The 15,633-nt window shown below is 43.5% G+C and overlaps 1 protein-coding gene across 1 annotated transcript in view; it reads left to right on the top strand.

Moving 5' to 3' along the window:
• The first annotated feature begins 226 nt into the window (after positions 1-226).
• Positions 227-15,633, top strand: part of EEIG1 (estrogen-induced osteoclastogenesis regulator 1) — a 47,015-nt gene continuing 31,608 nt past the window's right edge. The window contains exons 1-2 of the mRNA XM_075259560.1: positions 227-341; positions 8,826-9,606. Of these exons, the coding sequence (XP_075115661.1) occupies positions 9,461-9,606 (146 nt within the window). The 5' untranslated portion in view covers positions 227-341; positions 8,826-9,460. The remainder of the gene's footprint in view (positions 342-8,825; positions 9,607-15,633) is intronic.

Raw genomic sequence — 15,633 nt, 5'->3', positions numbered from 1 at the left:
TAGTCAATTGATCTACCCTCCAATCACGGAGCTCACTGATCAACCTCTGGCCAATCAAATTCAGCGCCTCTTGTAACCAGCCAATAGAACGCCGCCAGTCCGTGAAAAATATCCAATCAGCGCGATTCTTGCACAGTATCGCGTCACTGCTGCTATGATTTCCGTGCATCTGTATTCTGGAAGGTGAAGAGTTGGCGGCAATTACGTACATTACGTAAGGAGTGTGTATTGTCTATGCCGGCAGGGTTTGGAGCCGTGGCGCTTCTTACGTTCATAGCGTACAGTGTCTGTGGTGAGCGGGCGGCTGGAAGAGAGTCGTAAGAAGCTGAAGACCGCACTAGGTAAGCAAATGCAGCCCCGGCTGGTGACAGTTAGGGGGCAATGCTGCTGGGGACACTGTATGCAGTCAGTGGTCAGGGGGCATTGTGCAGGCGAGCTTTTGCAGACCAAGATGGACGTGGCACTGCCGGGCTTGTTGTGGTTACATAGTAACCACTTCATTGCTGGTAGTCATTATGTCTACTGACAATGACTATGGCTAACGCAAAGTGGAGATGTTGCCTATAGCACTCAGTCAGAAGACTTAAAGGGGGTCTCCAACCCTCAAACATGGTGGGCACCATATAGTCACCAGTCATTTGTGCAGTGTGTGGTGAGGCTACCATAGATGGTGTATCGCTTCAGCAGCTGGGGTGTAGTGACGTGATCTGGCGCTGGACGACATGCAAGCACGCAGAAATGACAGTAAAATTAGGTGCCCTATTTATATTTATGTAATTGTTTTTGTATTATTGAACGATATACCCTAACAACACAAGGAACCTAAACTGTGTATGGTTGAAAAGTTCATTTTTTGTTGCCTCCTTTATCTGCAACCAGCCATGCCAAATTCCTATGAGAATGTACCCCTATGTAAATGGGGCAGCAGTCGCTTTGCCGCCCTGGTCATCCCCAAGGGTACAGCCAAACAGAAGCCAAGTACAGTGTTCGACTGTCTATGATAGTCCCACTGGAGTAGCAGTCTATCTGGGTGACCGGGGTACAAGGAGCCACACCACCAAATAAGTCATAACTTGTCACATTGGCACAGTCCCTTTATTAGGGTGGTTGAGAAGTGAAGTTTCAGCGTAAGGGTCTGTTCACACCACGTTCTTACATCCGTTTTATATAGAGATCAGTGTATACTACCTTTTGTGCTCCTGTTTTTTGCACCTGCTAAACGGATGTAAAAAAAAAAAAAAAAACTTGATGTGAATAGAGTGTAAAGGTGCAATTCATGTCTGTGACGCCACAGCAAGGACTTTCTAGGAGTCCAATGATATGATCCCTTTGTATGGATTTAGGATACGATTTGTCATATTAAGACGTTGCCCTTTGTGATTCCAGCCCAATGCTATAGTGACTGTATCAACAGGTACACAAGAAGCTGATTCAGTCACAGAACTTGCGGTGCGAGCCACTCCGTTCATCTAAACGTAGTCGGTGAGTGAAAGCCGGCTGAAATTGGCAAATCTGGCCAGCGTTTGTATAATGTCTATGACCACCTGTAGGTTGAATGTCTTGTGGACTCTGAATCATCCTGAGGATCTCCTTGTACTTGAGGCTTGAGGTTCCTGGAGAGCTGTCCATCATGGCAGCTATTAATACTCCCTGCTATCTCCAGTTAGTCGTTCAGGTTATTTTGGGGGGTAATCACATGTCAGGACTATGTTCATGGCTGACATGACACTGGTTTATGTTAAAATTGAGCATTGGCTCTAGTAATGGGATCGAAAAGAACTGGCGTCACGTTCTTGTCATGGCATTGTGTCAATGGGTGAAAGTCAGAGTAACAGTGTGTAGGTGTCGTATACTGACGCACTGCCACTGACATTTCTCTTGACTCATTTGTCATTCTGTCATTCAATATGAGACTCAATACTAGTAAGCAAAACATTTCCAGCTTTTTACAAGCGTGTCCTGGGTCATCTGACTCTGATGTTGAGAGTGTGACACTATTTGTATGGGAATTGCCCCACTTAGTCATTTAAAGGGCTTTACCAGGACTTTTTTGTTGATCACCTAGGCTTAGGATAGGTCATCAATTGAAGATCCATAGGGGCCCGATATCCGCAACTCCCATGGATCACTTGTTTAAAGTGGCAGCGACACTTTCTGCTTCACAGGTCATATGTTGTCACGTTCATCGGTCACATTGACTTGGTCGCAGGCAGCAGAGTCCCATTCAATTGAATGAGTTGAGTTGCAATACCAAGTATAGCCACAGCACAAATGTATGTCGCTGTGCTTGGTAAGTAATGAAGCATTTGCCTGAGTGCTGTAGCCTCTTCAAACAGCTGATTGGCCGGGGGCCTGGGTGTCAGACTCCTGACAATCACTAATGACATCACCGATCCTAAGTATAGGTCCTCAATTAAGTCCTGGAAAACCCCTTTAAGAGTCTTTAAGAGGGGGGGGGGGTCACCGGATCGTCACCAGATAATCAGAAAATGTCCCTGGGGCGATCACATAAGAGTAGGCAGTCATTTAGAAAGTAGGAGGGTTTTCAGATTACTGTAGGGATTTCCAGTTATCCCAGAAAACCCCTTTAAATGGATAGTTTTATTTAGATTAGAAAAATGTCTGCTTTCATCCACAAACAGCGACACTATTGTCCATGGGTTATGTCTGGTATTGCACCTAACTCCTATTAAACTGTAGACTCCTTTGATTTTAAGGAGGACTTGGATTTATTATATAGCACAGAAGCCTAGTCCTATAAATCCTATACTGACCACCCGGGCACTGTGATTTCTGTGCCAGCATTGACTGTCGTCCACTAAAGTGATAGTTATGGTATTTACTTAGAAAATAGATGACAGGCTGGGCTGAGGACCCGTCCTTGACAAGATGAGTTACGAGGGTGGTTGGGCAGGGCTTTGCTCACTCCCTGTAATTCTTCATAAACTTTGATGTTTTATAAGGCTAGCCAAAAATAAAAATGCTTATTCCAAGCCATTATGATCTGAGAAAATCCTTTTGTTAGTTTCTTACAAGTGCCGACATTCCAGAAAGTGACTTAAAGTGGGACATCTGTTTGACCACATGTGAGGATAGCTCAGACCGGTAGTCTACAGTTTGCGACCCTGCAGCTCCCAGCATGCTGTATAGATGTCGTTTTCATCACGGTCTATAATGCTAAATGCATATTCGGCACTGTTCTCATTTTGCAGAATTACCTGTTCATTTCTTCTTTGTGATCCTGCCAATCTCTGATCTCCAATTCCTGCTTATTCTTTCTGTTCTATTCAAATGGTATGCATATTAAAGGGGATTTCTTGGATATTGATGCCCTCTCCTTAAGATGGGTCACAATATCTGATCGGTGGGGGTCTTATACCCAGGATATCTGCAAATCAGGTGCTCAAAGCCGAACGCCGCTTCTACTTCACTGCACAGTTGTGCACATCCGTCACATGGCCTGTTTGCAGCTCTGTCCCATTCAAGTAATTGGAGCTGAACTGTAATACCGAGCACCACCACTATACAATGTATGTCACTGTGCTTGGTAATCAGTGAAGAGGCCCCAGTACTTACCCGAACATTGTGGTCCCTTCAAAGAGATCATAGGGGGTCTTGGTTGCTGGACCCCCACCAACGTGATCCTATGGGTAAGGCATCAATATTACAATCTCAAAAACCCCTGTTGGATACCCCTGTGTTGGATACACCATACAATGTTATATCTATAGGAATAGCATGATTGTCTAAGACAGGGTTCAGATAGCCTGTACTGTTGTTTCTCTAGAGATAAGCGACAAAAATGGTGTCTCGACCCCGCTCTATAGGGTATATAAAAATGGGTTTTCAGCCCCTTAAAGGGGTTGTCCAGGAAGTGGACAAATCTCAGAGGAGGCTGGGCAACATATAAAAAAAAAAAAAAAAAAAAAAGTAATCACCTGTCCTTGTTGTCCATTGCAGCTGACCTGTGAAGCATGTGACTGCAGCGGCCAATCAGTGGTGGAAAATCTGCACCCTAAATTTTCATAAAAATCAACGAGATATCTGCATTATGCAGATTTTTTTTCTGTGTGTAAATTTGACTTATGGTGCATGTCAATTTTATTTCTTTTTCTAGTGTGGATTTTTAAAAATCCATCTTCAAAATCTGCCTTTACATATATGAACATCTGCGTGGTTGATGTGGATTTTTTCGCATGGGTTTTCGTACATATCCATGAAGATTTTCTCCATGTAAATCCCGATCGTGTACATGTGTCATAAGGTCCCGTTCAAACATTGGAAAATGAAGAGGAATTGTGGCAGACATCCGCCCTCAGATTCCGCTTCATTTTCTGGACCTCTGTCACGTGTCTTGTATCGCAGTTCTGCAGCTGATCAGCTCTATAATTCGTGGCAAGATTGAGGACGACACTTATATTTTTCAGCATCCTGCTTCATTCTCTGGAATCTGGCACTGACTTTGACGTGGAATTTGCCTCAAAATGAGCGTTAGATTCAACTGTGTGAACGTGCGCTATCAGGACCGCTATATCATATAGTATGATAAAATACCAAGCCAACTAGTCCGGGGAGCTGACCGTCGCTGCCACACAGGGAAGTATAGCAGAAGCAAGAAGGGGGGGGGGGCATTTTTTTTTTTCCCCCAAGGATGTTAGTAAAGATTGAGGGAAGGAGGTTTAGAATTTACATAAACGTTTGTTGGTTCATGTGACTTTGAGACCTGTGAGCTATTGTTAAACTGGTCACATTTTGGTGGATTAGCACAAGGGTTGCGGAGAGATAATTGGAAGACATATAGTCTTTCCCATCAAGGATTTAGACATAAACAAAAATAGCCCGGCCTGCGCTCCCTCTATAATTCAGCAGAGCTCAACTTAATCCCAGCCAGGCCCGCTCCCCGCTTCCCAATCTGTCCACAGGCAAAATGAAATTCTTGATATGTCGTCACACAAGTTCGCACAGCCCCCTTAGTATTAACAGAGTTTCCAATGGAAACTTATCCAACTTTTCTTTTTTTTTTTTGGTGGCGGCTTCATTGGTAAAGAGTGTTGTTATTTGCAGGGAGGATTCACACACTCAGGTTTCGGATGCAGTTCTTGAAGACAAACTTAAGACAGGATTGCGCCCCCCCAAAATGCTGACTGTCATTTTTCTCCATTTATGATCCACACCCCGTTTTGACCTCAAAAATTACCTCTGAAAAAACTGAACGTGTGAACTCACCGTAAAGAACATATGTCTACTGAGAGAGCTTCTTAGAAGAAACGGAAGAAAGTTTCTGCACCTGCGCCCACTGAACGCCCTCCTGAGCCTCCCTTGGGGCATGGAGAGCGGAAGTAAGAAGTAAACGTAGCCCCATTATAAAGAGAATTTGCATAATTTGGCTTTATACTTTTGCCTCTCGGAATTTGCATTAAGTATAAGTTCCTGCTGACTCAAGCAAGTAGGAGATCAGGAATTCATGGAGTTGAGAAACACAGCACATTCCAGGAACTCTGAGCATGCTGGGACTAGTAGTGTCACTTCACCAGTACCTGGTGAATAACCCTGTACATGTCCAGGTAAGTTCTTCTTAGGGTTCTAAGATCATCCAACACATAAGAAAGGGAATAGCCATTTTTTATTATTAGCATTGCTGGATTATTCTCCATGGGTGGTGGGTTCGCAAGGGTCACAAAGGCACTTGTATGTTAAAGTTGCCAGTAGGCGCAATTGAATTGTTCCCCTCAAACCGCGTTTCTCCCAATAAACTATATCGGGGTAATGGTTGCAACAGTTCAGCAACACTTCTGTAAGACCTGCATGATGGTGCCGGGACTACCTTGCAGCTCCATTGCAACAACTTGACGCTCTGGCTCACTAAAGACAGGTACCAGCTCAGTGAATGTATGTGTCCAACCTGACTTCTTTGGCAGGAAGGCTGGGCTCTGTCTCCTGGCTCCACCCAGTGGGGAATGCGGTTCCTGTATGCATGTCATTGCTGGTATAGACCAAACACTATATAACTTTCCACCAATCCTGGCATCTGTGGCTGGACGTTTCTACCGCCATGTTTGTTGGACATAACTACATAACCGGAAACAACCACTACTTTTGCAATATAAAGTATATAAAGGTCGCTGGATGAATGATTCACACCAGTGACAGACATGCTACATACCATTCCTGTGGCCAAAAATAGGCCCCATCTTAAAGAACTGCACAACAACCCACCAAATCAATGGTCATGGCTTAGACTCTTACCATGCAACAGCTTCACACATCAGGATATCTGACAACATTTCGTGGAGCGTCCCTTTAAGGTTTGTTCCACGAATACAAAATAGAAAACTATCAAACTGATGTACGTGGGACACAGAAGTGTAGGAACATCAGCCATTGTTTCCCTCTCTTCTTTGTTACATTGACGGATATAAGAGCCGGACAGAACAAAGTAGAACACGCTGTACGTTTCATCTTGTCTGATGTCCACCTCTTAGCACGTAAATGCACAAGCACCATGATTCTCTATCAATAATGCCGTCATATCTGTCTTGCCTTTTATTCCTGAGACCAAGGAGGATAGGTTTTGTAATGGTGACATGTCTTCCCAGAGGCCATGCCATGGCCTTGTCTGATAATATCCGCTTTAGTTTTTGTTGACTAGCTGGACTTGACCCAAAATAATGAACAAAATGGGAATGCAAATTTGATAGATACCAGCCATGATTTGCATTACACTGTCTTTGAAACTTGTGGGTTTTTTTAGTTGCCATAGTGGGCACCCTAGAGCCAGCTAGACTTTTATTGCAGCCCAAGTGCAACTTTTTATTTACGGTAATCAGAAGAAGCTTTTGTAGCATTCATATCCCCACTGAGTGAATACCTACTGTGGTTCCTATGTATACGCCTAATATGTCTATGGCTAGAGTACCCTATTGAACAAAGCTCCGGCACCTCTGCAGAAAACTGCTCAACTAACAAGCCCAATATGCTGTGTCCTATTAACACAATTGGGAATTGATGTTTGAGAGATTTCTTACTATTTTCCTAGAATCGCGTATATTTTATCTGTTTGCTGTGCATTATGCAGTCTTGCTGCGTTGCTGTATAAACACGGCTGCTTGTCTTGTCTTCACATATGCCAGCACACATGACTCTGCGATTCTGTGCTGGGATGAATATGATTCTGTTCACAAGTGTGGGCAGCCATAGCGTGATGTGTATCCCTATACATAGAACAATGAGCATTTGTAGCAGAGCCCACTCACAAGCGCAGGCTGCTGCATGTGTCTTATAGGCTGCACCCTGGATGCATTTTATAGCTTTCTTACATATATTTTGCATGGTCCTTTTTGCACTTTAGTTGATAATGCTCCTCTTTTTCTTTAAAAGTGTTTTCCAGGAGTTCAGTATTATCGTCCTCTTCTTAGGATATCTTATTAATACTTGATGGTGGGGGTCTGATACCTGGGACCATCACAGACCATCTGCTCGAAGTGGCAGTGGGACTTCGGTGAGAGCTGCTTCTGCGTCACCGGCCAGTGATGTCATGTTCATTGGCCATGTGACATTTTGCAGCTCAGTCCCATCAAGTGAATGGGGCTGAGCTGCAGTGCCAAGCATAGCCGTTATACAATGTACAGTGCTTGGTATGCAGTGAAGAGACTGCAGCGCTCACCCCCTTCCTGAGTAAAAGGACCCCTCCTTATAAACAGACTGTAGAAGCTTTCCTCTTTGATGCTAGGGACGGAAGGGAAAAGAATCTTAGAGATGAGCGAGTACTGTTCAAGATATTGGCCATTGATAGTGCCATTTTCTATGTTTTACTGCTGTGTACAGCAAGAGGCCATCATGAAGTGTTAATATTTAGCCATGTCCACTTGGGCTTCACAATCAGTGACCTTCAAAATTTGTTGATGATTTCTATTTATTTGATGTTTTGTAGCATTTACTTAATGTAAGGAAATTAGATTGTTAGCTCCGCTGCTGCTGATGATACATTTTCTTTAATCCACCACAGATCTTACAAGACTTTCTCTATTTGAGACCTCATTCACACAGCAGTTTTCTGCTCAGTATTTGCAAGCCAGAACCACTAAATACCCTGGTCATGTGACGTTTTCAATCTAAATTTGGTGTATACACCAGAGAAGCTTCTGCCATATATTTATTCCCAAAGATTGCAATGTATCCCACTGTATAGGCGTATGGTAGGATCTGTCCATAAAAAGCTCTTGGGGGATGGGGAGTATACGGAGTTGTTCCCAGTGTATATACCAAATATGGACTCTAGAAGTGATGTAAACAGGTGAATGGGGAGGCCAAGCACAACGCTAAGGCCCCGTGTTAATGTCCGAGGGGATGTCCAATGGTCCGTTCTGTGCCAGTGGAAATAGAGCATATCCTATCCTGCTCCGTTTGATAGGAACAGAACAGAAGCCCCCAAAGAGGTAATTGGATAACATAATGCACTAGGATGTCACTCCATCACCTATAGGCTCCCATTATAGTTACTTTATACCTCTGCATGCTATATCTCAGCTCACTATACTGTTCCACACTGCTAAAAAAGAAAAAAAAAAATCATACCAAATGTACAGAGGACAGTGTTTTAACCTTCATTGTGTGAATAGGGACATATGGATACCTCAAGATATAGAATAGGATTTCTTTCCCACACATACATCAAACACTAATATGATTGTACGTAGAGCATTGGTGATCTTGGACCATAAGCTATGCCCGGCTTCCCTCTTAAGAGGCTGACGTTTCTGTTGCCTACAGATTGTTTTTCCTTTGCCGGCTCTTTCTCAGACAGTGATGTGTTTGTTTTGTTGCAGTGCTGCCGATGATGATGAGGGTGATGATGTGCCTATGAAAAGAAGAAGAAGGGTGCTGGATACAGAGCGAAATCGTCCCTCCTCCCCCTCCACCTCCCACTGAGCCGGTAGAGGAGGAGTCTTTAGCAGCCCAGTGCTGAGTTCAGATTCCTGCTGATCACTGGCTGAACCTCCACAGCCTCAGGAGGAACAAGCCGAGAGCTCTCCCTGCTACCAGATTGCACGTCCTGTTGGAGATAAGTAAAGCCACGCATCATCCTTGCACCGTCTGCCTGTGGAGGTCACCAGGAAGAAACCTTGTCCCCTCCAAGACAGGGAGAGCGAAGAAATTGAAGGGACCCCATCTCTGCTGGTTTGGAGTTTGCGGGTCCAGTCCTACTACCCCTGGAGATGCTCCAAAGATCATTCCTCTTCTCAATCAGTTCTTGGGGCATCCATTCCTGGAGAGGGGCCGGACACCCCAATCACAGATACATAGAAGTTGACGGGCGATAGAGGACTTTGACGATCCAGAGCTTGCCTTCTTTTTGAAACAAGGGAGAGAATTCCTTCTTATCCCCCTCCTCCTTCCCAACTCTCCAAGCTCCATCTGCTTTCTCTTAACCTAACACTTTCCTTGCCTTCGTGGGTCACTCATGGCTTTCCTGACCAAGAAGAAGAAATTTAAGTTCCAGACGATCTTCAACCTGGAGGAGCTGACGGCCGTTCCCTTCGTGAATGGGGTCCTCTTCTGTAAGGTCAGGCTGCTGGATGGAGGGGACTTTGTCAGCTTGTCTAGCAGGTAGGTTCATGGGAAGTGACCGGTCAAGACTATTTGTACTGGCCAGAAACTGAGTGTCTTTGGCTGAATATTTCTTTCTGAATAGCTGACCTGGTTACTCCCAGTGAGATGTGAATGTCCTCATTTGTGTCTTTTGTTAGGTGTATACTTAGCACTTTTATTGGGCTGCCTCCATTTGCAGTTGAAAGTTAGATAGTCCTGGATTGCTTATCCTTTAAATAGAGGTTATATCGCCCTTTAGTGGGGCATAAAATTACCCCCAGAACTTTAATTGTGCAAATTGTGTATCAGTCAACAGTGATCCAACGGAGTAAGAATATGTGAGATGGTACACAAGTGGTTAAGTGTATAGAACATGCCACACATGGGTTAATAGTATATGATCTGCCACACAAGAGGGTAAAGGTGTATGAGGTGTCACACAAGGGGGTAAAGTTATGAGATGTCAAGCAAAGGTGTAATGGTATATAATCTGTTGCATAAAAGGGGAACTGCAACTCAAGAGGTTAACTGTATATAGCATGCAACACAGGGGTTAACAGTATATGGGCTGCTACACAAGGGGTAAAGGAGTATGGGGTATCACATAAGGGTGTGATAATAAGTGCTGTCAAGCAAGGGGTAAGGATATGTGAAGTGTCACACAAGAGGGTAAGGGTATATGAGGTGCCACACCAGGTGATATGGGTATATAAGCTATCACACAAGTCGGTAAAGGTATAAAATCTGTTGTACAAGGGGGTAAGGGTATATGAGCCACACACAATGGGTAAAATATATATATATATATATATATATATATATATATATATATATATATATTCCACACAAGGGGGTAAGGGTATATAATCTATCAAACAAGGGGGTATGGGTACAAAATTTGCCACATCAGGGGTAAGAGTATATGAGCTGCCAGAGAAGCGGGTAAAGAACTATAACATAAGGGGTTAATAATATAAGCTGTCAAGTAAGGTTGTATAGGTATGTCAGCAGGTAATGGTATATGGGCTGCCACATAAATGGGTATAAGATCTGTTACACAAAGGAGTACAAATAAGCTGCCAGTATAACAGTGTATAAGCTCCCATGTATAGGGGTAAGGGTATAGGAACTGGTGCACATAGTGGTAATAAATGAGCTTCTGATGCTTGGTTAAGCTGTAGCAGTGTTGAACTTGTCTTATAACTTTGTGGCTGCAGTAGGTTTACATTGCTGTATCATTGTCCATTGTGACCAGTGACTAACTCAGCTCTGCTACATCTGCCTGTCCTAAGAGCCATGACGTTGTGAGACAGTGTACAGTGGTCATAAATTCTCTTCTTCATCTTCTCAAGTTGATCATATTCTCGTTGGCCATCTTTTATTTCTGTTTCTGGAAATGCTGTGTAAAAACACTTGCACTTTGCAGACCATCCTTTCCAAGCCTTCGAATGGCAGGTGTACCCAGCTCTGTAGCGGCATGGGAGTGCAAGATGCCTGGCCGAATAACTAGGCAGATTTGTTATTCAGAGGCCTGGGAAATGTGGGGTGATAACCCCCAAGGGAGTCGTAATGACGGCCTATTGTCACTTTCGGAAAAGGAAGAGACAGATGTAACTGAGAAACAGCTGAATAGTCTTTGTAGAATTTGACAGAAGCCGATCCTGGGACCATGGGGTTTAGTGGGGGTGTATTTTATTTCTAGGGGGACATGCCCCTTTAATCCCCACTGTAATGAGATTATAATATGTACATGTTACAATTTTCTATCCATGTATGTGCTGCTTTTCTGTTTTGTTTTTTTTTGGGTATAACTGTCAGGGTGAAACTGTACATTTCCATACAGGTGTGTGTAGGTTTCCATGACGCGGCACTCTGCAGGTAGAAGCCCCACGCCTGCACTGAGCAGTGTCTGTGTTTGTACAGGTGAGGCTGGTACCTGCTGGTCCCGACATGCCCTTTACCCTTCTTACCTAATACCTGCCCGTACAGGGCTCAGGTTAGATAGCACAGACTGAAACGACTGAAAGCTTCTATCAGGACTCCCCTCTGTCATGTTTACTAACAAGTCCCAGTGTGGCCTGCTGGGTAGTCACTGACCGGGCATCCTGGAACTTGTAGTGCTTTGACAGCTTTCAGGCAAAAGAATGCACCGGTACAGCTTGCTATAAGGATATGTCCACACATAGTGAATACACTGCAGATTTTTTTCCCCGCAGGATTGCATGTGGACAACACTCGGTTTATCGTAGCATCAGTAAAGTGGATGAAGATTTTACATAATATCATTCTCATGCGGCATAAAATAATCTGTAGCGTAAATTGACCTACAGTGTGTTTTTTCTAATTTGTAGCATGTCCATGTATGTTGCAGTATTTCATTGCAAATTTCCTCCAATCTAATGCATGGGGTGAAATAGGCAACACACTTGCAATAATTATACTACAACATCTGCATCAAAAACTGCACCGTTTGGGGATATTCTGCTGAGTATCAGTCCTGTGTGAACATACCCTGAAGGTGAAAGGGATTGGATGGCTCCTTCCAGTTAAATGGGCACCTATAAACATGTAAGCAGTGAAGCGACCATAGATATAGGCCATAGGGGCAGCATGGTGGCTCAGTGGCTAGCACTGCAGCCTTGCAGCACTGGAGTCCTAGGTTCAAATCCTGCCAAGGACAACATCTGCAAGGAGTTTGTATGTTCTCCCCGTGTTTGTGTGGGTTTCTTCTCACACACCAAAGACATACAGATAGGGAATGTAGATTGTGAGCCCTATATGGGACAGTGACTGTCAATGTTTGTAAAGAACTGTGGAATATGATGGCGCTATATAAGTAAGCATAATAAATACATATACTTTTTTTGGCTAGGCACATCCAGCAGTGGACAAGACCGTGGCATAAGCCAACAGGATTTATTAAAATCTGCCACTTAATTTGCCGCCCTCATAATAATTACGGGGTCTCTTGCAAGGTCCCATGGGCCAAAATATAAATGTACACCAGTCAGGGATTCGCATAGACTTCAGGGATAACATCTGAGTTATAGTAAATCTTACCTGACCTTAAGGTTCAATGCACACACATGCATATTACCGCAGTTTTTTTATGTCGTTCTTGGGTGTGTAGGTTTTTATTTTTATTTGCAGATTAAACACATATACAAATGTATTTCACCTTCAAGACAACATGTGGCAAATAACTGCATTGCAAAACGCAGTAAAACACAGGCATTTTGTTAAGTTGTGTTTTCCTGCATTTAAAAGCACAGAAATGTAAAAAAAAAAAAAAAAAACTGCAGCAAGAAAATTGCAAAAATTACGGAATGTGAATGCGGCTGTATAGAATAGGATTTAAATGAGCAAGCCCAATTATGTAGCACCTAATGCTAATTTTGTAGCCCTCCCTCAGCCTTGTCCCCTGCCATTCAGAGTGCTGCAGGGCACCATTTGGGGCCCCTTAGGCATTTGGTCCCAGGTGTGAGCGCAACCCCTACCCCCCATAGATGTAGCAGTTTAGTGGCAGAGCTAACTCCAGCTTTTGTTGCAAAGATTCTCAGAAATATTAACATGTGAATGTCAGTCCATCTACAAAGCCGCCTCTCTCTGGTCCGTATTGCTCATTCATCTCATGTCTTTCGGCCTGGCACACTGTACAATATACAGTTCATTAGTCGTGTGCTTCACCCAGGAATCTGACCTGCAGTTTCATAGCTTCGCCACACGGAGCACATGACCTACGACATGACTCTTGAATGATTGATAGACCTGTCTGTTTTTATACTACCTAAAGTTTTTATAAACCCATTGCCCACACGGATCTGCTGCGGCCTAAATGATCAGATTTAGCCATTTCTGGCTCTCTATAATTTATCAGATCCCGTATGACAGCATCTTCCTTTTAGCAGTGAGGCAGTTCATGCATCATTTAGCTCTTTACAGTGGCTCGTGTGGTTCTGCCTGTCCCCTGTTGATAAGTCAGGGCAGTGTATGAGTTAATCTTTCATTTACCCTTTGGTCCCTGTTCACACCTGCAGGGTGGAGCGACACACAGATGTGAGGTTTAGTTGCACCCGCTGCCTTACAAACAATGATCTTGGGTAAATACTGAGTATAAGACACGGGCTTGGACTCCGGATAAGCCAAGAACCCGCTGACGTCTGTAAGGGCATGGGAATTGCTGAACCACAATGAGATGGAATATTAGGAGAATTTCCTGGGAATCTGATGTTATAATACACAAGTTTATTGACCCTATCTGTGTTATTACTGTAAGCGGCTGTGGTTGTTGCAGATGTAGCAGAGCTGAGTTTGTCACTTGGCATCCATTAGCTGAGCTATCTTATCATATTATATGTACAGATTGTTTCCATCACATCTTCAGCTCTGCTACATCCTCTTTGTTTTTGGTAAAGTTGTCTATTAGATGTCTCTCTTTGGATCCCTTCCTTTAGTCTGACTGCGGACAGCTCTGCTATTCTGATCTAGCATTACGTTATTTTTTTTTTCTCCATGTTATCATTTTGTAATTTGGAAAGTAATTGACATTTGGCTGCCTGTGTGCCCCTTATCAATAATGGTCGGACTACATGGCGATTTTAAGGGGTTTTGCAGGATTATCCTAAGTAAAAGTAATAAGTATCAGAATGATGGGGGTCCAACTCCCCCCACCGAACAGCTATTTGACATCTGTGGCCTCTAATTACTAAAGACAGCGCCATACATTGTTTAGTGGCTGTGCCTGGTGTTGCAACTCGGCTCTAGTCACTTGAATGGGCTGAGCTAATGAACATGACGCAACAGGCCTGTAAAGTGGAACCGATGCGGATGCTGCTGGATCAAACAACTGATCTTTGGGGGAGTCAGACCCCTATCAATCTGGTATTGATGACATATCCTAAGACTGGATCATTAATAATGAAGTCCTGGAAAACCCTGTTAAGATTGCAGATCAGATTGGATTTCAGCTAACTTTTGAGTCACGGTCGTGGCACCGTGCAGGTTGCAACGTGACACTGTTCAGTATCATTGCAAGATCTTTTTTTATGCATTTTTATTATATTTTTTTGGATTTTGTTTAGCTTTATATTATATTTTGTGCATGTTATGATACATATAACATATAATATATAGCATTTATAGTTAGATATATTTGTTTTTGGTTTATTTTTCATATTTTGTACATTATGCAGTTTGCGTTGCACAACTACATGTCGCCCCGGCCTGTGGGTAAGACCACACTTAGCGCCTGCCGGGTGGTTGAAATCTGATCTGACCTGGGGTTTTACTTCAAGACAATTCTTAATGGCTGCATGGTTTTGTGGGTTAAAATCAACAACAACAAAAAAAAGCGCCGATTTGCTGTGACACGGTGTCATGGGATGGTTTTATCCACGTCACTACTGTATTACATAGGACAGTCTGCCATGTTGTTATCCTTCTTCCTAACAGGAGTCACACACGCGCACACACACACACACATAAATATTTAGCACACACACACACACACACACACACACACACACACACATAAATATATAGCACAAGGCCACAAGGCCCATCTTGGGGTTATATGCTTGCTTTCTACTTCTTCCATACCAGTCAGTGGAAACCTCTATATAGGGTAAATGTCACATTAGCAGGGGCTGACGTGTCATAGACACATAGTCGCAGACTCCTGAATTTCTGCGTATGTGCAACTGGAGTCATTGTTGGGTCAGGCATTCACCTAGGGGTAGTACCCAATTGTTTTATAATCTCCATCTTGTTTCCATGTCCTTTATTAACTCTTTATTGATCTGCAGTTCCGTAATGCACTGCAGAAATGTTGCGATCGAAACGCGTTAATAATTAAATGCTAATCTACATTATGGACCTTCCTGATAAGACGGCTGAACCCATCCAGAAGATGCTGATGGCCCACAATCCAGCCGTGGTGGTCAGATAGCTCATTGTCTTGGGTGATCAACATCTTTCGATCTGTCATTTTGCAGGTCCTGAAGCTCCTTGCTGATTCTGAGACTCTTCAGCTTTTGCCAAGGAAAT

This window comes from Leptodactylus fuscus, chromosome 11 (genome assembly GCF_031893055.1).
Source record: "Leptodactylus fuscus isolate aLepFus1 chromosome 11, aLepFus1.hap2, whole genome shotgun sequence".
NCBI classification, from domain to species: domain Eukaryota; kingdom Metazoa; phylum Chordata; class Amphibia; order Anura; family Leptodactylidae; genus Leptodactylus; species Leptodactylus fuscus.
The sequence above is the reverse complement of the archived record's forward strand: the minus strand, read 5'-3'. Positions and strand labels throughout refer to the sequence as shown.